This window comes from Suillus plorans (assembly GCF_016647745.1).
Source record: "Suillus plorans strain S12 chromosome Unknown HD556scaffold_10, whole genome shotgun sequence".
Lineage (NCBI taxonomy): Eukaryota > Fungi > Basidiomycota > Agaricomycetes > Boletales > Suillaceae > Suillus > Suillus plorans.
In genome coordinates, this window is record NW_024537394.1 from 390,392 (window position 1) to 411,848 (window position 21,457).

General features: G+C 48.4%; 6 protein-coding genes across 6 annotated transcripts; 3 read left to right on the forward strand and 3 right to left on the reverse strand.

Annotated features, from left to right (window-relative positions):
- Positions 1–278: 278 nt before the first annotated feature.
- Positions 279–1,790, reverse strand: HD556DRAFT_66335 (uncharacterized protein). The gene is made up of 10 exons (XM_041311240.1): positions 1,569–1,790; positions 1,425–1,514; positions 1,350–1,372; positions 1,264–1,297; positions 1,142–1,211; positions 1,039–1,089; positions 913–985; positions 803–860; positions 508–752; positions 279–450 (listed from the first exon to the last, which is right to left on the reverse strand). The coding sequence occupies exons 1-10, from the start codon at positions 1,598–1,600 to the stop codon at positions 446–448; spliced, it is 681 nt and encodes a 226-aa protein (XP_041164025.1). The 5' UTR covers positions 1,601–1,790; the 3' UTR covers positions 279–445.
- A 1,815-nt stretch (positions 1,791–3,605) lies between these two features.
- Positions 3,606–4,536, forward strand: HD556DRAFT_1344976 (uncharacterized protein). Its single transcript, XM_041302217.1, has 2 exons — positions 3,606–4,052; positions 4,127–4,536. The coding sequence occupies exons 1-2, from the start codon at positions 3,621–3,623 to the stop codon at positions 4,337–4,339; spliced, it is 645 nt and encodes a 214-aa protein (XP_041164026.1). The 5' UTR covers positions 3,606–3,620; the 3' UTR covers positions 4,340–4,536.
- Positions 4,537–4,619: 83 nt separating this feature from the next.
- HD556DRAFT_1231060 (uncharacterized protein) lies at positions 4,620–6,000 on the forward strand (the record flags this gene model as incomplete). The annotated part of the gene is made up of 4 exons (XM_041297397.1): positions 4,620–5,035; positions 5,105–5,507; positions 5,580–5,684; positions 5,734–6,000. The coding sequence occupies 4 exons, from the start codon at positions 4,620–4,622 to the stop codon at positions 5,998–6,000; spliced, it is 1,191 nt and encodes a 396-aa protein (XP_041164027.1).
- Positions 6,001–7,504: 1,504 nt separating this feature from the next.
- Positions 7,505–8,831, forward strand: HD556DRAFT_1305331 (uncharacterized protein; the record flags this gene model as incomplete). The annotated part of the gene is made up of 3 exons (XM_041299765.1): positions 7,505–7,979; positions 8,032–8,789; positions 8,820–8,831. The coding sequence occupies 3 exons, from the start codon at positions 7,505–7,507 to the stop codon at positions 8,829–8,831; spliced, it is 1,245 nt and encodes a 414-aa protein (XP_041164028.1).
- A 529-nt stretch (positions 8,832–9,360) lies between these two features.
- HD556DRAFT_1455237 (uncharacterized protein) lies at positions 9,361–16,948 on the reverse strand (the record flags this gene model as incomplete). The annotated part of the gene is made up of 13 exons (XM_041308114.1): positions 9,361–10,438; positions 10,494–10,911; positions 10,962–11,182; positions 11,236–11,374; positions 11,429–11,507; positions 11,562–11,736; positions 11,785–11,859; positions 11,921–12,310; positions 12,361–12,483; positions 12,532–13,114; positions 13,165–14,940; positions 14,992–16,620; positions 16,686–16,948. The coding sequence occupies 13 exons, from the start codon at positions 16,946–16,948 to the stop codon at positions 9,836–9,838; spliced, it is 6,474 nt and encodes a 2,157-aa protein (XP_041164029.1). The 3' UTR covers positions 9,361–9,835.
- A 1,611-nt stretch (positions 16,949–18,559) lies between these two features.
- HD556DRAFT_1455243 (uncharacterized protein) lies at positions 18,560–20,829 on the reverse strand (the record flags this gene model as incomplete). Its single annotated transcript, XM_041308115.1, has 6 exons — positions 18,560–19,323; positions 19,372–19,469; positions 19,515–20,096; positions 20,145–20,255; positions 20,306–20,414; positions 20,477–20,829. The coding sequence occupies 6 exons, from the start codon at positions 20,827–20,829 to the stop codon at positions 19,017–19,019; spliced, it is 1,560 nt and encodes a 519-aa protein (XP_041164030.1). The 3' UTR covers positions 18,560–19,016.
- Positions 20,830–21,457: the final 628 nt, after the last annotated feature.

Here is a 21,457-nt window from a genome sequence, read left to right on the forward strand (position 1 = left end):
TTGTGCCTTGTATGTGCCCCGGTCCAGAGCGTACAAACTTGGAGGTGCCGACAACGGATGATGATCCGGGGGTATACGTATGAACCAGGCCCGACTCCGTGAGTGATTGCATTTATAGCAGTAACGACACTTCCTTCTATCGGGTCTGGTTACGAAAGACTGAGAGATTGTTGCTGCATGCACGAGCAAGGGGAGCTGAAATAGTTATGTAATTGGCGCTCACAAAGCAACCGACCACCCATGTGCGTGCATCATGGGCCGTGGGACGCAAAGATAGATAACAGCTCTGAGCTCGAGATACGCTGATACTATGCGAATGTACTCATAATGAAATACTATGTAGCACATGTAAATATATCCGTGCAACAGGCTCTCGGGAGCCGACATTCAGTAATTTAATGAGGGACGTGATAAAATGAACAACCGGCTAGCAAAATAATTTGAATCATGCTATTGGGATTTCAAATAAGGATAGTACGAACAGAGAGAAAAACCTGAGACACAGACCTCCAACAACAGTGGATTGAATGCTCGAATTTAACGTGCCTTCATCCGCCTGAATGAGATTGTAACGTCCGGTGGCTGTGTCCCGTGTGAGATTCCATGTCGTAGACTCAGAAAGCGAAGCGAGATTTTGCTCCCAGATCGCAGGGATTTCGACGGCTTCTTGCAAGATCGTGGTGTGTTGATAATCTGCAGTGACGTAGGCGCGCAGGATTGGAGTGAACTCAGCCACAATTTTACTGGCGTCTCTGTGCTTTCACTGAGTTCTCTGGTGATAAACAAAGGAAATATGACACACTCCACTTCCTTGAAGTATAGAACTGGTGTAGGCATCGGGTCTCTCGGGCTCTTGAAGCCTGTAGCTAGACATCATGCTGAGGTCAAAAAAGAAATACGGTGGTCACAAACCAAGTGCGATGTCTTGAATGGATCCAGAATCGTTCAGAGCTTCTAGGTATCCAGGGACACCCTTCACGGGATTCTACGAGTTATTTGTGAGCAGTCGGAACAGAGATAAACAAGCATCAGACTTACAGAGAACTGGAAGACACTACTATCTCGAGTCAGTGTAGTTTTTTCGCCATCCTGCATGATGACGTTTGGTTCAGTATTCGCAGAGCGGATAAGAATCTCTCACGTTGAGCTCCACGCAGGTTTCAGCGTCAATGATGTTCCCATTTTTGAGTTGTGGTCTGGAAAAAGCAAGTCTATACGTTGAGTGAGTACAGTTCATATACATGTTTATCGATAAAGACTTACTGGCTCGAATAGGTTACACGTATCCTGTACGAGCCTAGGAGGAGTCATAGGCGATTGGACAATTGAGCAGGAAGGACAACACCCACCTGTCTGTCCGAAGGTGGTGAGCCTGAAATGTTGCAAGGTTCAAAGTCAACGCAGGTCAAAGTGCGCGTGCTTACCAACATACGGTAGGAAAGCATGTCTGGTAAAGGCCTTTGACGCTGCTATCAAAAGTCAACATAAGCGTCGATTTCTTGCCGAGATCTTTCCTGCGAAACGGTCGGGTGAAAAGTAATACAGGATGACAATGCAAAGACGCTCACGCCTGAAAGGACAAGTTTTTGACGTAGGTCATTGGAGGAATGCAGTTGAGATTGGATGTGGACGAGTGTGTTTAGACGGTGCTTGGTGAGAGCTTGTTACCGCACACTGCGCCTATATGGGCGCGCCACCCTGGACCGGACCTGCTTGGTTTGCGATGCTGTACATGTTGGACACAACCTTAGCTGTCTCGGTTATGAATTGAGTTAATTTGTGTGACCATCACACTATTTTGTGACAGAAGGTTCATTCAAGACAGATTTCACACACACTTGCGGGTGCGACTCGGAGCTGGCAACTTGATCCGTACCTCACATGCATTACTCCAGGCGGACGCGGGCAACGATCAACATGGAACGTAAGTGTGGGCAAGGGTGCTCATGTAGACTCGGAGGGCCGGGGAACCGGGGTGTACCGGGTTCAGGACTCAGTACTCAGGCCTGCCAACGGAGGGTGCCAGGCACACAGAAGCACCGGTTACAAGCCCCCGATGCACAGCTAGCAAAGGCATGAAGAATTCAAGGAAGCAGGTAAGATGCCCTTCGGGCTGGCAGTGCGGGACTTCAAGTTTCGATTGCAATGAAGATCGAGATTTAATTTCCTAGCGGAGGTGCAAGAGAGACCCACCAAGACAAAGCTAGCTAAATAACAGTGGAGGGAACAAGTTGAGGCGTATTGTATTTAATATGTCTCCAACGGCAGGTACGTACTACGAAGGCACGAATGTGCTGAGGAAAGCAGGGATGAGCTGACAATGTAAGCCAAGGAAATAGGTACTACGATCCATGCCACCTTCCGAGACATGAAAGACTGCGACTGCAGAACTTGAAGCTACTCAATTTCAAGCAGTGTCATCAGAAACTTGAATTTTCAGACGTGAGTGTCTTGGCTCTATTGTGATTCCCCATCTTTGTATCTGACCGTCTCACGGGCCGCAGCCATGGCCTCGGTAGAGAGGCGACGCTTTTACTCGCTTTCGATGGCAGCATGAAAAACCCCTACGAGAATTTCTGCCCTATCATGGTAGTGTGGAGTTAAGGACTCCCGCTTCTGACTCCTTCAAATCTTGAAATATTTAGGGTCTGTACAATCGGAAAGGAAGGTGAATGACGTTCTACATCTTCCCTGCTCGATTGCCAACTTGCCTATGGCCTCTCATCTTGGGCCCGTACAGCATCCTCGCGACCTACCTTTTCAAAGTGCGGGTCAACGGAAGTACCATCACTAATGCTGTAACCTGCGTCAATATTAACTTGAGCGATGCTCATTTGCTCTGTTATTATGACAAGCTATCATGCAGGGAAGCGAAGTAACGGCGTTAACTGAGGTCTTTCATTTCTCTTTTGATTAAGTACTATCTTTATCACGACAGCTCACGGGATGATTAATTTAGGACACTGTCTGGAAGGGAGCGGTTTACTGCAGAGTCCAGACCAAGAACGAGACTGATTCCTTCAGAATGTCGCAATTGGTCTCTGACTTTTGTCTTTTTCTGAGTCTCAGTGCACTGTTTATCTCAAGGCTTTATGAGCCCACCAGAATTGATGCATACTACGACGCTCTACTTCAATGACGTTGAGTATGTCCTCCCGTTTTCCTTCCTCCTGGAACTTACGATACAAAATAAATATGATCTCGCAACACGTTATCGACCCCACTATATCTGGGAACAAGTTCTCGATTGTCTTGACTGCGACAATGCGACCTGGAAATTCAAATTGGTGCTCACACATACTTGCTCTCTGTCATATGTGTCTTGATCTTCTCATAATTTTCTCACTTGGAGCCTCGACAGCCCCACTCTCAACGTGTTGAATTGATTGATAGCTTGGAAATACTTCCCTGCGTCGAGTAAAATCCTGCAAAATTTCTCTTGCATTGAGTAACAAGGCGCTCGTCCTAAGTACTCCTGGCGAGCTAGGGCACACCTTGTTGCCATGTAGCAAAACTGCCAGAGTTGTATAAAAGATTCACTGGCAGTCATGTGTAGAGTATATAATGATGATTTCGACTGTCTTGACTCCAAATTTAACTTAGTCACCGACGCTCAAGTCATGGCCTGTATGACCGCCGTCAAGCTTGATCCACACATCCTTGAAAAAGATGCGGGCGCCATCGCTGAACAACTTAACATACAATCGCAACCAGCTACCGTGAGGACACTACAGATTCTTTTTCTTCGCAGCAGAGCCCAATTAGAGCCCATCCACCACAATTCCCCTATTTTCTTGTCACAATCATCATCGATTGCCCCCAGCCACACGGAAGTTGTCCCACAAGACGTCACTCTCTACCTCGAAAAACTCGTTCGAGCAGCGCAGCAGACCGCAGAATCTCACTACTACGGAAGCTTTGTTGCAGGACAAAGCAGCGAAAGCGATGAATTTGCGGATATCGGTGTATGGCTAGGAGAAGGAAATTATCAAAGAAATCACGAGAAGGAGATCTTGAACAAATTAGGGCTTATTGAATGGGCAGACGCTGAGGTGAGTGTCGGCGTACAAGATCTGGAACGCCGCGGCTATCCGTGATCGTCGTATCATCTGACGTTCTCGTGCAGATTGTTCAGATGGGCGGGCTCTATGACGAGAAGCTAAAAGTAGAGTTGGAAGGTTCCGATTCAGAAGCGAATGCTGTTAGAACGTTTCTGGACAGCCTTGAGGACTGTCATCGGTTTTTCGCGCGACGTCAGGATTCGTACTTCGCTTGCTTCCTCGTAGGCCGATCAAAGGCAGGTTGGTGTGGTCTGGCAAGCATTGGGGTGGCATCTTGAATGAAACTGAATACCGGGATGATTCTGATGCATGCTGTATGACGGTTGGACCAGAGCGATATACGAAGGGTTTGAGGTGTCCACCGCGACATATGTCCACAGTCCACTGCAGTACGATAGTCATTAACGAGTTGATCGTCATGATAGATGGAATCTGATAAATAATACAGCATGTACGACATGCTGACACAGCCACAAACCTTGCACAAACCACTCGTTGAAGTTCCTATTATGAGTAACACCACTGGCAGCACAAGTTAGCCCTGCTCTCTATTCAGCTATGTTAGGAGACTCGGAGTTGGAGTTGGGGGTGGATGCAACTCCCACTCCAACAAAAGTGATTCAAACTGCCTTGAACCTTCAAGTTGGACCTAGCACCCATGATCGTATCCAAACCCTTACAGACTTCCACATTCGTCTCCAGTCTGTCCGATATATACCTTCGTTCCTACTGAAGCATCCATCTGGATCTTCACTATCTCATGAACCCGAGTTTGCTTCTTCATTTGACCCAGCCGACCACGACTTTGCAGCTCCATTCCACACTACCCCAACACAGGACTTCCGCACCCTAAAAAGTATAGCCGACACCCTGCGCTCTGAAAAAATACAAGAAGCGTTAAAGGTTGCCCGCGAGAGCGAAGATGCAGATAAAAGCGACCTTGGCTTGTTTCAGAGAGAAAGTCGCAAACGGAAGTAAGCAATAAATTCCTCTGTCGCGACCGTACGTCATATATTTATTTTTCCATCTTTCCGGATCTTTAGGCGAGCACTTTCGCCAGTTGGCTCGCCTCAGCCTTACATACCGCCGCCACCGCGAACTTCATCATTATTCCCACATATTGATGATGAGCTTCCCTGCTTGCGCGCCGAGGGACTAGTAGAATATATTCGAGAATTCAATCGGGGTGACATAAAGTTACATCCTAGCCCAGGGACCAGTGAAGCGTTTCAGCCGAAATGTAAACTATGCCTATGGTCCAGGACACGTTCGCCACAACTTGACCGATCAATGAATCACAACACGCCGCGACTAAAGTTGACTAGTCCCGCGATCTTGCGATTCACAATCGAAGATGTACTCACCGCTTACGTCTCCCTTGTGTTCACCTGCTTGGAAGATCCACTTCTTGTAGAGAGTGTAACCGTCTTTGGCCCCAGAGAGATGGTACGCATAGGTTAACTTTTTTAAAACCTGTCTTCTGATTGTGGCTACAATGTACTTGCCGCTTTTGAATAGAAGCTGCCTCATATGCAATCCGATTATCTCGCGTTCCAAGTACTATCCCAGCATATTGCGAAAATGGTTCAGTCTCACCCACAAGTACCTCTTCAGACGCTCATTGTAAGACATTGAACCCTTATTATTGCTCATGTGCTGATTGTTCATCAAGCATCTTTTGGTATCTTATCAAGGACTTTTTGTTGATCGGTGTACTAGTTGCGAACGGGTACTCTCGGCGGAAGGTCACGTTCCTCCAGCTGGGCGGCTCTGGATTCCGAGAGGTGCTCAGCAGCCTATTGATCTCGATGCGAACAAAGGGGATGAACCCGACCATGGTGTCATCGTCAATCCAGACGCTACTCCTGCGAGAAGTCAAACCGCGGATTATTCTGATGGACATTGGGAATCACGTCATGTCACGTGTATGCACAACTGATTCATTATAATCCAGGTGCTTCGGAGCTTGGGAGATTGGGTACCAGTGACCACTCTATCCATTGCATATGTGGACTGATTCTTGGCATACGTAAAGTCTGCAGTTAACGGGCTTAGGTTTGACCCTGCATTCAATTGAGCCACAACGTGTTCTTTTGATTGAATAGTGTTCTTGGAATAGCGTACGCATGTCCGGTCCGGAATTACCTGCAAAGAGTATGCATCTTCATAAAGAGTTATCACCGCAGCCAAGTTAATGCCAATCTGATAACACTTGATACTAACATTGATTTTTTTTGAGTTCATCTATAGGCTCGGCACTATCACAGATGGAGTAAAAACCGCCAAGTCGACATTGCAGCTTGTATATAGTAGTGCGTCCTTACCTTACTTTTCCCTCACTTGTGTGCCTTTCATATGGACTAGGCTGCGAGTGAGGTGACATGTGGCGTGGCTACTGTCCCACTGGTCCCGCGGTAGGCTGTTTGCATACTTATCGAGATAGATGCTCAAGTCCAACCAAAAACATCGTACACATGATTTTCTTGCACACGAATGAAATACACTGACAAAGATAGGCTGAACGCGATATGTCAAACAAAATTAGTAAGCGCGCTAGGCACCAGGTTGATTGTCGATCACCTTCATCGTGTCTCCCCCCTGTCAGTCATTGGCCCGTCGCAGCCCGTCGCTAAGCTATTGTCCTGCTGGACCCCACTTTCTATTTGATATTTCCGCAGTCTATTGTTCTTCAAGGAAGCCCTTTCACCGGTGGATGATATCTATAGACAACTCCGCGAGGACAGTTTATGCCATTAAAGGTTTACCACCATCATTTCTGATGATGGGGGTTGTACCAAAAAATTTGAATAAATAAATAAATTTTGAGTGTTGACGTTGAGGTGCCAAGTCGCTATCTTGGGATCGGCGTTGACTAGACCCAAAGGGACCGAAGGCACAATTTCTATTTGGAATAAAACCGAATGCGGTATGCTCTTGTTTTGGACGAAAAAGGCAGGAATGGGCACGAGGCTACTAAACGATCCCAGTGGCAAAATTCAAGTAAGTTGGTGTGTCCATTGTAAATACCATAGAACGCTTAACAGGCCATGCATCTCCTTTATTCCTCGTTTATCATAGCTTCGAGTTTATATTAAATATAGTATCGAGTTTATTTTACTCAACAACGTTCTCGCCTCCTATATATCTCGCCTCTTTTTATATGTAACTCTTTCTGTCCCCACATTCGATCACGTCTGCCCTCAAATTTCGCCATCGCAACTTTGACTGCAGTCAGCCACTCCCCCCGTCCCTCTCTTCCTTTCTTTCTCTCCACTCAGTCAGCCGCACCACCAAATCGTCGTATTCCCTCCTTCACTCGCCACTTGTGAAGCATTTTAAAACTTAGAATACTTCACTTACCACTATTAGAACCGTCTGTCGGCATAAATTAGGTGAGGTTATCTCATCAACGCCCACAGTTTAAGTCACTGATCCGAGTAGGAATGACTACCCAGTCCATGCCGGCATACGGCATTCAGTCTAAAGACACTCAAGAACCTTCCAGCGGTGGCGAGGCCCATGTCCTTAACAGTCCGACAGTCGGACGTCAGAGCGTTATAGTGCCTCCCGGCTCATACCCGAGCGCTCCTTCTTCTTCCATTGGCATTTTGCACGTCTTAGGTTATACCCCCGCCGAAGGAGAACAGAACGTTCCCGTCGTCGTGAATTTCAATTGCACGGCTGATCTCGCTGCCGGATCCCACATTCGTCTCGTTGTCGGTCGACGAGCTGTGGGTACCAAGGTCCGTGAGCTTGGACCACCTGGCCACGGCCATTGGCAACTCGAGGCAAACGTTCCTCTGTTCTCCCGCCATAACACTACATCACCAAACCTACCCTTGACAATTCAGGCCTTGGCCGATGATAAGACAGTACTAGACTCTGTCACATTCGGTGAATTCACATACTGGGAATTAGGTATGAATGTCATAGTATCCCGAAACAGTATTCTGACTACAGATCCCAGCAGAGCGTGAAAAAAATACGACCACTATGATGCGAAAGCACACACCTAGTCTCTCGTCAAATAGTTCAGCCCTCACACGGACTGCACCTACCGTTGTTGCCTCACTTCCGGAGTCGTCGGATAGGCTAAGGAGACGGTCTAAGCCATACAGCCGTCCTTCAACCCCAGCGTCGTCTTCAGATTCAGAAGCCGGCCAGTCACAGGTGCAAAAATCATTGGCGCGCCCTCAGCCACAAATACAGGGTCTTCGGCGCATGAGGCAAGCGATCGATATCTCCGAAGACGGTGCCACTGCAAGCCTTGACATCATGGTCGTGCTTGACAGCTTCTGCTATAACTGGGATGATTTGGAAATGCAAGCTGGCAGGCGCCTTGTTCGCTTCTCACGTATCCGAGACGGGAATAAACTCCTCGTTTCGGCGGAGCGCATCTCACCGGGCGACTATGATGCAAAAGACATTGTTATCTCATGCATCTATCGTGACGAGACTGACTCATGCTGCGTTACGTCCGTTGACATCATCCATTTGCTCCAGAGGCTCGTCGCCGCAGAGTTCGTCGTTGAGGAAAAGAATCGTATTAGACGGAACCTCGAAGGCCTACGGCCTACCACTGTCTCAAAGTCGCGTCCAGGTTTTGAAAGTTTATTCCAGCGCATCATGGATTTCCCAGATCCCAAACCGCGGAAGATCGAAAAAGATCTCAAGGTCTTCGATTGGAAGTTGCTTCCCCAAGCATTGGATAAAATTATATCTAAATACGTAAGCAATATCCTTCCATTCCTACTCCAGACTAGTCACTAAGTGACTTACAGTCCCTGAGCAACTTTGGGCCTATTCCAACAAAGGAAAGCAGTCACTCAGTTTCCTATCAGACGCCTACACAGCGGACCCACATACAACCCAAACTGGAGTTCTGTCCGTCATTTGGCGATGGCGTTCATTTGGAGGGATCACACGGGTCCCAGTCGCATTTCTCACAGTTTTCTCAACCGTCGTGTTTGCGCCAATCGCCTCAGCTAGAGTCACCCATTGAAGATTCCCTATTCTACCACATGCCGGAAGACCATCTCCAGTCAGTGTACGTGAACCCAGACGTAGTTCCCAGGTATTATCCAGGCCACGAATCTTATTTCGTCCCGAGCATGGATCCTTCGCACTATCCAGTAGATCCCTCGATGGCACTTGCAAATGCGCCGTCACCTATGTCACCGCTTAGCGCTTACCACCACAATTCGCCTTGGGACTTGCAAAGTCGGGACAATGTCACCATCCCTTCAAGTGTACCTGCCGACCATCAGCAGCGTCCTGCCTTTGATTTCATTCCCTCCCACGAACCCTTCGACATGTATTCCATCCCCCAGTATGCCATGCACACCTATGACTCGTTCGAATTCCAGACGTTGCGAGAGCACAGCATGAATGCTTCCTTGGCTAGTCAAGTCGCATGATCATTCATTCTACTCATCCGTGCTATACATTATCCTTGCGTCATCACTTATGTGCTCTATCCTATCTTTATTTCTCTCTTACCCTCTATTGTATTATCACTCTTTTCGTCTCTGGAGAGCCATGCTTTGATATTCGTATGGGCCATTGTAATCACCGTTACATCTCTCCTAATGTACTGTATTGGCATGTAATCCATTGGGGTATCAATCATGTAACTGTATATTCAATACGAACAGCGAACTAGGTGTCAGTGAAAACGAAGGACAGCAGGAATCAAACAAGTTCGACATGTAGTAGATAATCCAGGAATGAAATACTGAAACTAGGAAACTAAGTGTACAACAACTAAACTAGTATCAACCTCGACGATTACGCGTAAGGCTGCCGAATCGTGACGACAAGCGGCCTTTGATAGAATTCACGCTCCCTATAGTCGACATCGTCACAGAGGCACCAGAGTGTGCTGGGCCTGTGTTTCCAACCGTGATTAATGAGTCCCGTGGAGAACCCGTGTTAGCATCACTTGGAGTATCTCGCCAGCTAGTCAACACTCCGTTGATACCGTGACGAGCAACGTGCGCAGCGTGCACCTGCAACGGGGTGCGCTTGACGCCTTCATGATGATAAGAGACTGGGGGACGCGATGACAGCGGTGAAATTGGTTGAGGGCTCATGGATGAACCACCGACTGAAAGAGGGAATCCAAAGGACGGTCGTCCCGATGAGATAGACAGCGACCGTTGATGGGAATGATTGTCATACAACGAGTTTTGATCGTGAGCCCGTACCGAGGCGGCAGACGATTGTGGGAGGTGTTGGAAACCGTTTTCTGCAGCTATACGCTGGATTTCTTCGGCAAAGTTTTTTCTGAAGAGCTCTTCCAAGGTTTGATGGAACCGTAACATCTCTTGTGGACAGATCTGACCATGTAATTTCAGGCAGCTGTCTGTCACCCGCACCTATATCGCTGGTAAACAAATTGGGCAACTTTTTGACAGTGATCCTCGAACGCACCTGGTCATCTATTGCGGCTCTGAGACGGTGGATCATTTCGACCCTATCAGGGTACTTGGTAGAGTACACTGGATCAAAGAATATTTCACGATAAGCCGGAAGTCCATCCACAGGCGGGTCAACAGCTCCATTGAGGCTCATAGAAAGAGCATTTGTCGAGAAGACCTGGGCAGTTTTTGCAAGAGCAGCATACCGCAGGTGGAATGAGGCTAATTCCCTCGACTTTTGTTCGACCTCATGGAGAGCATTTTCTACAGGCGATATTTCGGCTACTTCCCATTCTGTAATGTCCGATCTCCGAAGGACAGTGGGGAAAGCTTGTTCGGTAGTAAAGGACGTCTTCTCCAGCCATATCTCCTCATTGCCATCGCGATCAAACTTTGTTATTTGCTTAGTGGAGCTGAAGACATTGATGGCACTGTCCGGAATCATTAGTTGCGCACAGCTTAGTGAAATGAAGGAACTAACCTGTGTTCATAGTAATTACGAATAGCCAGTGGTACATCGGGACTGGTGAAAATGGGAAGGGTCCGGTCCGGTTCGGGAGTCACAGCAGTACACTGGACGTACTGATCATTGCCAAATCGCTGATCTACTGTGGGGTCGTTCTTTAGCAACTGAGCGCCCGGGTGTTTGTTAAGCAGCCGCTCGCAGAAAGTGCCAAATTTCTCCCATTCGTATCCACGGTACTGCATACAAAATTTTCAGTGAATATATCAAAGACAGGTTATGACTGACGTACGATGAATTGTTTATTCCTCAAGGCGTCAGGGAAGTCTCCATAAAATACCACTCTGAAATAGTCTGAGTAATAACGCTGGTCTGTGATGATATGCTCGAACAATGCAGCCTGATGACGCAAAATTTCTGCCAGCCGCGCACTACAAATATGATTGGAATCAGTCAATAGATAGCGAGGCGTCGCAGGTACATACTAGTTGAATGTAACCTCGGCGTGCTGCTTTGCCAACTCTTTACAAATTTCGATTGCGCTCTCATATGCCTTGCCTTTGCCTACACAATACTAAGGATCCACCGGAAAGTATAGGAGCTGTGCGGTGGACTCACCCAAGTAATCCAAAATCAATAAGCACAGGGTCTCCTTCCGATGGAAATGAGATTGTTGAGGCAGCCCAAGGTCCTCCATGGGTCCCACAAACGAGTAAAGATCCCAATTATGCAAATCAGAATGGAGCTTTAGAGTCAACGCAGCTTCCACGTAATTTTGCGATTGTAGGTGGGCCTTCGAACATATCAGTATAGATCAATCCTTAACAACACAATGACTCACGTTGACCAACTGGTGCACGTATTTGATGTACATCTCTTCCCTACCAATGTCGCGGATGAAGTTCATCAGGCGCAGCTGGGAGAAGAAAGTATTTGAGAATCTTGTTCGGGTGCTCAATGGATATAAAGGTACTCACAGTGGCAATCACACGGTCATCAGCGAACTCTTCGCCCTCAGGCAGTCTGCGAACGTTAAGCAGAAGCTTAAGGAAGGCATCTACCGAATCAAGGAAAGCCGAGACGCGCTCCCTAAGTTGATCGTCGACCTCGGACGACTCAAATAGGTGCCGTAATTGTGCAATGAAGAACACGCGAGAGATGTCATCGCCCTTGGACTGGGACATGAAGAGGGAATCTAGCTTCCTGACCAGTTCCGTCTCGATCTGGTCAAAGTGGCCGTATTGATGGTATTCTGAAATGATCATACCGAACAAGATCCCGACCGCATTGTTTCTTAGCTGGTCGTGGTGACTAAGACAGAGATTTACGATGTACCCGATCAACGAGCTCAGTACCGCTTGGTAACCCTGAATATTGTAAGTAATTCAGATAAGATCCAGTATTAGAAAACACGCACCCCTTGAGAGACAGAGCTGGATTCTGTCGGTTCTGGCCAGGCAAGGGCCTCCCATAACCGAAGCAGTATGTCTGCACCTTCACCTCGAATATCGCCTCCCAGACGCCATACGGCACGCCGTTTCTGAATCCCAACGTGAGAACATATAATACAGAATACGATCATACGTGCCTGTGGACTGAAATCTTCAATTACAAGCTGCTCTGATGATAAAAGCTTCAGCAACATGAAGAAAGCGTCCTTCCACAATTCCGTCTTGAACTGATGCGATGCTGACGGTGCGGGTATGAAAATCCGCTTTAGAAGCGTGGCAACAGGATCCATCATCTTGATCAACACCTTGTGCGTCAGGATGTTCACATTCAACCAGTTGCTTGGGAAGGCATCATTCTCTAGTATAGATGTTGCAACCTTGAAAAACTGCGTCAGCAGACTGGCGAAGTTTTCCTTCCCTTCAATGTCATAACTAGACTCCAAAAAATTGTAGATGTGCTTCGTCGGAGCCGAGAGTACAAGGGAAAGGAGGACTATGGCTGTCTCGCCCAAGCCAGGATTGAAGAGCAAGTTATCTTCGTGCGTCAGCGATGTGCTGGTAGCATTCCGGGGAGCATTGGGCAATAAAGCCATGAGAGAAAATGGATAAGACTCCGGGAATGTAATAGGTACTGCAGCGGTAGTTGTGGTTGGAGTGCGCGTCCGTTCCACTGCACGGTGATTAGCCGGACTCTGGAACTCGCGATAAGAGTCGAGAAGCCTGCAGGACCATGAATACATCATAACTATGCTAGTAGAGAGAATACGTACCTCGGCATGAGCATAAGTATATACTCGATGTTTTCCTGTTCCTGCCTGAACAAATTGCGATTCGCCATAACCGATGACGACACCAACTGCAGCTGTAACTTGTCTAGCATTACCGCAAGAATCGTCACACAAAGCCTGATAGACTCCAACCAGCTAACCCTTGCTGCATCACGCACGCTATCAGAATCCGCTGTAGTGGTCTGCGTGAACTCGTCATAGCGGCCGAAGTGAGGCTTGATCCACATAACGACAGCTTGAACGAGCAATGATCGCGAGTTGGGGTTATCGAACAAGAAACCTTTGACGATCTGCAAGTACATGATCAACCGCCATATGATAATCTTGCCCTTGCCAGTCGAGATGGCATTGACAAAGTTCGTAGCAACCGTCACAAGTTCGATGGTGGGGATAATCTTGGCAAGTTCTGGAAGGATGGAGGTAAAGTGCTGCAATGCAATGGTCTGTGCGCCGATTATAGACGCTGGTGACGTAGTCGCCATCATCTTGTTAACTTCAGTGAGATGAATACGAATTTCTTTCTTGAACATCGCCTCCAAGTGCTCAGCGGTTGCTCCGTCACCCATGCCCAACTCAGTGCTCTTCTTGAGTTCTCGTGCGCGCGTGATGAACTTGAAGATATAATGCCAAACCTTGAGCGCTGCGCGTAAAGGCGAGGCCGAGTCATTGCCGGTCGGATTACGCAGTAGACGGTCCATCGAGCGGATCATGTGCGAAGAAGCTGCAGCGCAATTGAAATGCTGTTCAATGTAAACATCCAAGACGGGCTGGAAATTGCTGAATCGACGATCTTGCACGATACCGAGGACAGTTACCAGGGCATTGAAGACGAGATGGTCCATCTCACCGGCCTGGTTGTTCTGCGACTCCATGATACCGAAGAGCGAATCGAAGATGTCCCTGAGGAATTTGACGATTTCTCCTTCGCCCACGAAGGTAAACTTGGTGAGGACGGTCTGCAGTAGTTCCTTGTCGTTGATTTCCTCCCAGTTGAGTAAACTCATGAGCACAGGGTTCTGTGTAAACTTTGTGGAACAGAGAGATGACCGTATTATGACGGTGTCTCTCATGGGCGAAGCCAGCCTCAGCAAGTCTGGCGATACGAGAACTTGCTCAGGGCGCTGTCCGGGGAGTACCCACGGTGACGATGCCAAATACATGTCCGGCGTGATTTGTGGGAGCTTATCTGCGCGGTACAGTACTAAAGTATGGCTCCCATCCTCCAAAAATGCTCCTTGACCTGGGAAGAGTGGCTGAAATGCAAACGCGAACGGCTTATCCGCATTGAGCCCTCGTCCAGAGCGATTCCGGAATGTAAAGAACAGGTGCCAGTTGGGAATCCCGCGAAGTGGAAGCTGGAGTTTGATGAGCTCGCCGAATGTCGGTTGATTGTTACGCATGAAAACCATTGAATGGAACTGAGTTACACTGGGCTCGCCACTACCCAGAGATATTGCATTCTCAATGGTGCGACCTTCTTGATCTCTGACTTCGATCGATACCTGAGCGTTTTGAGACACTGGACCAGGACGCGTGAAATTGACCATGCTGAGTCGTGCGGAGCCGCTGGGGGAGGATGGGAAGTCCCCTGTCCATAACTTGATGTAGAGCTCGTTGCGCACATCTCCAGGAAACACCACGTCAGGGAATCCAAGTCGGAGGGTCAACGGGATGCCTTGAAGAAGAGACATATTCTCTCTGATAATGGTAGATGAGTCGCCATGGAATATCTTCACAGAAACAGCAAGCATCGCAGCCCTGGTCGCAACGTCAGGACACGTAACGGATAATCGATATCGTTATGCTCACCTTGGCGGCTTCTCGAACTCCTTCGAATTATTTGCGATGATGTCCTGATGTAACATCGAGAAGAGTGCTTCATTGGTAGGCACAAAGATCTGCATGCTGTACTCCTTCATCGGGCTCACATCTGTACCATCGATCATCATCTTCGTGAGCTGTGATAGCTCGAGCACTGCGCAACCAAATGGCCGACGGAAGTTCATCGGGACATCCGATATCAAAGTCGTACGGGAGGGTGTCAATGGGACATCAGACAGCGATACTTCAGACGGCCTACGCCCGCCATCACCAGGTGCACCTGATCCCATAGTGTTATTCATCTTGAGCGCGCCGTTCCGCACGATACGACAAACCAGGAATAGCGGGTCCTGCGCATCCGACTGCGCGATATCAGTAAAGAGCGAGCGGATGCGGGCGTTGGGGTCACGTGACAGCACACCGTTGTGATTGAGTACGATGCAGCACTCTTCGGTAACGAACCGCGGGAATTCAGAGTGCTTGTAAACCGAAAAGAAAAGCTCGGCCGTCTCGCCTGGTGCACAAGGGGTCGCAACAAAAGCGCGGAGATCAAGGAAAATGTGGTAAAATTTAGCTGCAGTTGGCTTCTCAGGCTGGTGTGGACCCAGGGAACCGACCTGCCGGGAGATGGTTTTGTGTCGGGATATATCAGGGAATGCAGAATGTGCAAGAGTGGGTGTGGGTATCGTGGAGAATTCGGAAGGTCCGATGGTAAGCTTGGATGAGTTGTCTAAGGGTACATTGATATATGCGAGAGAAGTTTGCATGGCATACATCCGCACAGCGCTGACCCAGCTGCGAGGGTCGATCTCGCCCTCTACATCCACTGTTACTAGTGCACCCCATGTCGGATGGCGAACGATAATATCGAGATCCTGCACCACATTGCCGCTCACCAGGCGCGCAACGCAATCCCTCCTCAGACTGACTGTCTCCTCTGCGCTCAATGTTTGCGCAAGTAACTGTCTTCGTCCAAGGTGGAGCGCTTCGATATGCTCGCGAACTGTATGGAAGAGCTTGTAATCGCGCCTTGCGAGGTACTGGAACATCATGCTATGCCATTCTCGAAGGGCGCTAGCAATCTCGTCGATGATGGGCTGCATCGCACCAGAGGCTGTATCATCACCTGACTTTAAAGATGGACGTGGAGGAAGGGGCTTCATATTTTCGGATTCTGGAACGGAGTGTATGCTCGCAGGATATACGACAAGCGCAGCACGAGTGGACTTGGCTTGGTCTGGCGGGGGCCCAAGTTTGAATGATTTGCGTTCATCGTCATATGTCAGTTCTCTGACTTCCCGGTCTCTATCTCTGTGGTCGCGAGGAGGTTCTGGGCCTGAGTTTGCGCGCTCACGCTTCCATTGTGCAAGGTAGTCTGCACTGGTTACTGAGCCATTGTGGTTCGAGATGCTGGCTGTAAGGGAAGTGACAAGATCTGGCAGACGTCCTTCGGCGTCTGAGAGCTCATCACGGACAAAGATATGGGATGCAGGAAATATGCCAATGAAAACCTGTTGCGGTTCCTCGGTTTTGACTGGTTTGGCGGATGAAGATGAAGTTGGGTCAGAGGAGGTAGACCAGGTGACTGGTGGAAGGCGGGCAGTGCAGACTACGTAGCTGTAGGTTATTACAGTAGTAAGCACTCAAGACGATACGAGAATTCCGTTATCAGTATAACGCACCCTCTGTACCATATGCCATCCGCTTGGTTTCCTCTTGGGGTATACTTTTCGAAGGCATAGACCTCATCGCCAACTTCGAGGGAGACCACATCCCTGTGTACACCACTCTCATCTGCGGAGCCCTCTGTAATAGTCGACATGGGCCGACGACTTGACAGTCTGGTATCGCGTTTGGAGGGTGATAGTGGATGGACGGCATAGCCATAGACGATGAGCGGTAAGGGCTCCCAAACGCCCTTGCGCTGTGCGTTTGCAGAGCCCATCTTCGTATTATTGTTTATATGATTAGCCAAAAGGCAGTTAAGTCGGTGGAGATGTTTACCAAGGTTACTAGAAGACTGCTGAAACGACGTCCTGGCTCGATAGCGCGTAATGAAACCGCAAAGACCTTTTACAAGCTAGCACTTATACAGGTCGTGGATAGAGATAGAAAAGCTCGAAGCGCGTCACGGTTGCACGAGCTGGGAATTTGGTCGAGCACGTTGCATAACAAGGCTTCATATAAGTAATTCATTTTCATTGGCAACGATGCCAGCATCATGATCATCACATCAACAACATTGCCAGTTGTACATGTAAACATTGCCATTCGTTTTCTTTCCGTCTACAATGTATCAACAACTTACAAGCTAGTCCTAGCCATCAGCGGCTGTCTATTTCGGATCCCTTGGCAGGCGGATCTACTCCACAGACTCAAGTCATGTGGAACAAGGGAAATTTCATTTTAGCAGGGAGCCGCGGCGATCCTTCAGTTCTAATCATTTTTTGCATGAATGGCACATGCATCCAGCGTACACCGATACGTTCGTTCGCGTGTCGGGGTTTAATTCAACGACTAATGAACGAGTCAAATCCTTTTGATCCTCTGGTGATAAGCCATAACGTTGCCGAAGAAACGGTGCTGTGCATCTCCTGATGATCTGCGTCGACAAGTGCTGCGCTCGATGGCCCATGGCCCGGGGATGGAAGGGTTCTCCCCCAAAAGTATGCTCCCGGACCATATCCCGTGCTCATTGTTATTGGGGATTCCAATGGCGAAAAGACACGGGACATGGATACTGGCTAGTTTTCTCGCGCAATCCAATCGATGGTGGCTCATAGAGCTGTCCATCAGGCCATGGAACAAAAAAATCGTAACAGCGCTTGGTGCCAGTCCCTGACTCCTCCGAGGCAAATCTCAGAATTTGACCAATTGCAATAGCTTTCGATTCCAAGCGCACACAATTGTCTGTAAGGTTTCTTGCTACAATGGATCTTTCGCCATGGCGATATTGATGATAGCTTGCTGATACAAGTACACTGTGTCTACGTGCTCAGCGCCACTAACTTGTCAGCAGTTCATATCATACTGATATCTCCTCACTTGCTTGCAGGAACTTTTCATGTATGAACCATATCCCTTGTTCGCTATCTCTCCCAAAATAGTAAGGATTTCACCATCACGTCAATTCAATACCCTCTGTGGCTTCCTGGTATTGGCGAGGATTTCGTGGTCGGTCCTAGGGAGATCGATGCCCCTGGCCTTGGCGATTTCGAATGCTCTGAACCCTTTGGATTGAAAAATTCATGAAAATGTTCATTTTCTTCAAGTCCTACCCGGCAAACATCGGTGAAGAGGCTGTTGGCGCTGTGGAAGCCGTTGGTGATGGCGTCGCTGATTTCAAGTAAGGGAATAGGGTGTAAGTGATGTCAAAAATAGTAAGTAGGACCGTATTAACGTTTCTGCAGACTTTTAAAGCGTATATGAGTAACAAGTTTTCCACCTTCCAACAATACTGCACCATTGCTGACTTGGCTGTAAAGGCCTCGTAGGCTACAACAAAATCGAGATCCCGCGCATTGATTCTTCTCTATATCCAGGGAATATCTCTTTCGACCCAGCGGCTTCCGTGCAGGTTGGCATCATACCCATCGTCTTTACCTTGTAATGCACAACAGCTTGCAGGACTAGGTCACCTTACGCCATGGGAATAGCGAGTATGCTGGGCAACCTATCATCATCATTGGTGGCACATCGCGGCATGATTCTCGAAAATTCAGCTTTGTTCCTTGTTAAGTGTCCACAAAGTACATATCGTTCGCAACTAATTCAACCGTCAGGTTGCCTGTCAAGATTGTATCCAATGGCGATCGTGGTGGCTGACCCAAAACTTAAGCCGGGTTCAGCTGGTTCACGAACATCGACGAAGGCGTTCAAGTTGTGTATCTCGCCGCACGTTTCCTTCACCGATGTTCGCGGACGCGTAAACAAGGTTGAGGGTAGCATCACTCCCCGAGAGAATTTCATTACATTACGTCAATGAAAGCAGCAGGCGGAAGCAATCAAATCGATCAAATATCGAACTTGACGACCTGCTCCCCGCTCCCTCGCTCAATTTTGATCAACTTCTTTGCCACACAGGCATAGATCGTTCGCGTGCCACCCGCGCTACCACCACCTTCCGCTAGCGCTTCCTTAAGTTTATTGAGCGACATCGAGCAACCGGGCTGTTTGAGTAGAGTGAGCAAAAGCTGACAAGTTGTGATTTGTTGCGAGGTAGGCTGGCCAAGGATCATAGATGGCGCAAGCGATGAAAACGAGGATGCAGTCGGGGATGTAGGCGAGGGGGTCTGAGAGGAGAGGGATTCGAGATGGGCACTAGGATATGTCAGTAGATTAGATATGAAAAAAATGAAGTCAACGTACAGAGTTTCCTTTGCCCTTGGAGGTTTGCTTCCTGATCCCGTGGGGTCGAAAGGATGGCCCGGCATGATGATCTCGCCCACTGTGCTCCATATCTTCACCTATCAAACGCTGCTTCAGCTCTATGCGCTTTTGGGTTATATGACCAGGATACTTGCCACAATCTTTTCGATCTCTACATTCATGCGCACTTTTGGTTTTCTAGCGGACCCAGGAGGTCCTGCAGGAGTCTGCAATTCTGAAATTGTAGGCAACGGTGTTTCAGGAGGCGTAGTGCCTTCTGGCGGAGTGGAATTTGGTAGTAACGATGAAGGCAGCATCTTGAGCACAACTGTTTGTTCTCCCTCTTCATCATCCACCTCCAGCTCACTGCCTGGGGGTTCTTCCTCGAGCTTGTCTGATGGATCAGATACCACAGAATCGTCCTGCCCAATATCGTGTTCTTCGTTATCTAGGCAATCATCGTCCACAGGAAGACCTAGCGATGATAATACGGATCGAGGACGGGGAACCGGGCTCGTGAAGGACATAACTGATACGTCATTGATGTCCACCTCCTCATCCATGAGCTTTTCGGTGAAGCGAAGCGTCCGCGCGGATGCGGCAGGCGTATTCCAGAACATCTCTTCCTGGGCCTCGGGTACAGTGAGAGGTGAAGGAGCCCTAGCCAGTCTCGGCGCGGACTTGGACTCGGGCGCAGGATTGGAGGTGCGAAGGATGTCATCTTTCTGTCAAGGTGTAAATTTAAAGGATGCATGAACATGATAGGCACACACCTGTTTACGCAGTTCGGTAAGACGAGCCTGGAGATCTTGTATGCGCCGTTCCTCGTCTGCCGCAGTGGACTCCTGCGAGCTGGGGTCTGATGCGGGATTGCTACTTGTTAACTGCACGGAGAACATCAAAACCTTCGAGGCCAAATATTAACAATACCAACCTGCTGTAATGTTTCACTAAGACTTCTGATATTCCGTCGCGCTTCATCCAGCCTGTTTATAAGTCCCTGTACCTGGGATCGCGCACGAGGCATTGGGCGGATTGAGTGACTGAAATACAGCACAAGACAGGTTGAAACAGGATATATGCTGTAGAAAAATGCAAAACATACTACCGATCCAAGTACTTTAATGCGGCCTGGGCATATACTTCTGGCTCATATTCTCTCGGTTTTGTCATCTCCTGCCTTCGAGAAGGTGGTTTCTTCAGAGGCGTAGCACCAGGGAATTCTACACGGGATATTACACCTCTCGCTTCAGACTCAGTTGGGACATGAGACGGTGGGTGTACCAGTGTGAAGAGCCCGAGTTCGGATGAGTCGATGTCACGAATCAGATCACCTAGAGCAGTATTAAGGACAGCTGTTGTGAAGAGCCCATCTGAGGTGGGAAACCCATCAGCACTGGCTTTAATCGATTTCGAGAGGGAGGCCAGATGGTCAATCTGGTCGGATAGAGAGGGCATTACACTGCAATTCACAAGGACGCGACGCACAGGCAATGAGTTGACGATCTTGGCTGTATCTCACGTGACTCGCTCTCAAATTTGACGAATCTAGATAAAAAAAATAGAACATCCGATGCAAAGCCGATTCTAAAATGCTTGTATTCTATTTGAGTCCGAGGCACGAGGACATAGATAGAATTAGGTCTATGTGGCGAAACGGTTCTTTTGGTTTTCCCACCTTCTTGCTTCCTACTACAACGTTAGTACTCGCAACCACTCCGCTCCTAGACTACGCTCTCCGTTCGTCGCATTCTTTCCGTATACCAGAATTTTGATTATTACATCTAAAATGCCGAGGATACGAAACGACCCAAATCTCAACATTTGCCCGGACTACGCATCGGAGGTTTTTGCGAACATCCGCGCTCAGCTAGTCAATGAGAACACGACCGAAGCACAAGCAATGCAATTGCTTCGGAACATCTGGGAAGTGAACAACGACGCAATCAAAGTGCTTTGGCAACAGCAAGTAGATGAGGATAGTGTTGGACTCAGTCGTACATGATGACTGTACGAGCACAGGAGTAAAAGGATTAGTAATACATACATAGATGAATAATGTAGGGAACACCGACTTACCCGGGAA

Excerpts from the sequence above, each read along its gene's own strand:
- HD556DRAFT_66335 (XM_041311240.1), bottom strand. The coding sequence starts at position 1,600 with ATGACCTACGTCAAAAACTTGTCCTTTCAGGC. Across the intron at positions 1,298-1,349 it reads CACCACCTTCGGACAGACAG|GCTCGTACAGGATACGTGTA; the intron begins GTGGGTGTTGTC and ends GACTCCTCCTAG. Across the intron at positions 753-802 it reads CTATACTTCAAGGAAGTGGA|AGACGCCAGTAAAATTGTGG; the intron begins GTGTGTCATATT and ends GTGAAAGCACAG.
- HD556DRAFT_1344976 (XM_041302217.1), top strand. The coding sequence starts at position 3,621 with ATGGCCTGTATGACCGCCGTCAAGCTTGATCCACACATCCTTGAAAAA. Across the intron at positions 4,053-4,126 it reads TTGAATGGGCAGACGCTGAG|ATTGTTCAGATGGGCGGGCT; the intron begins GTGAGTGTCGGC and ends GTTCTCGTGCAG.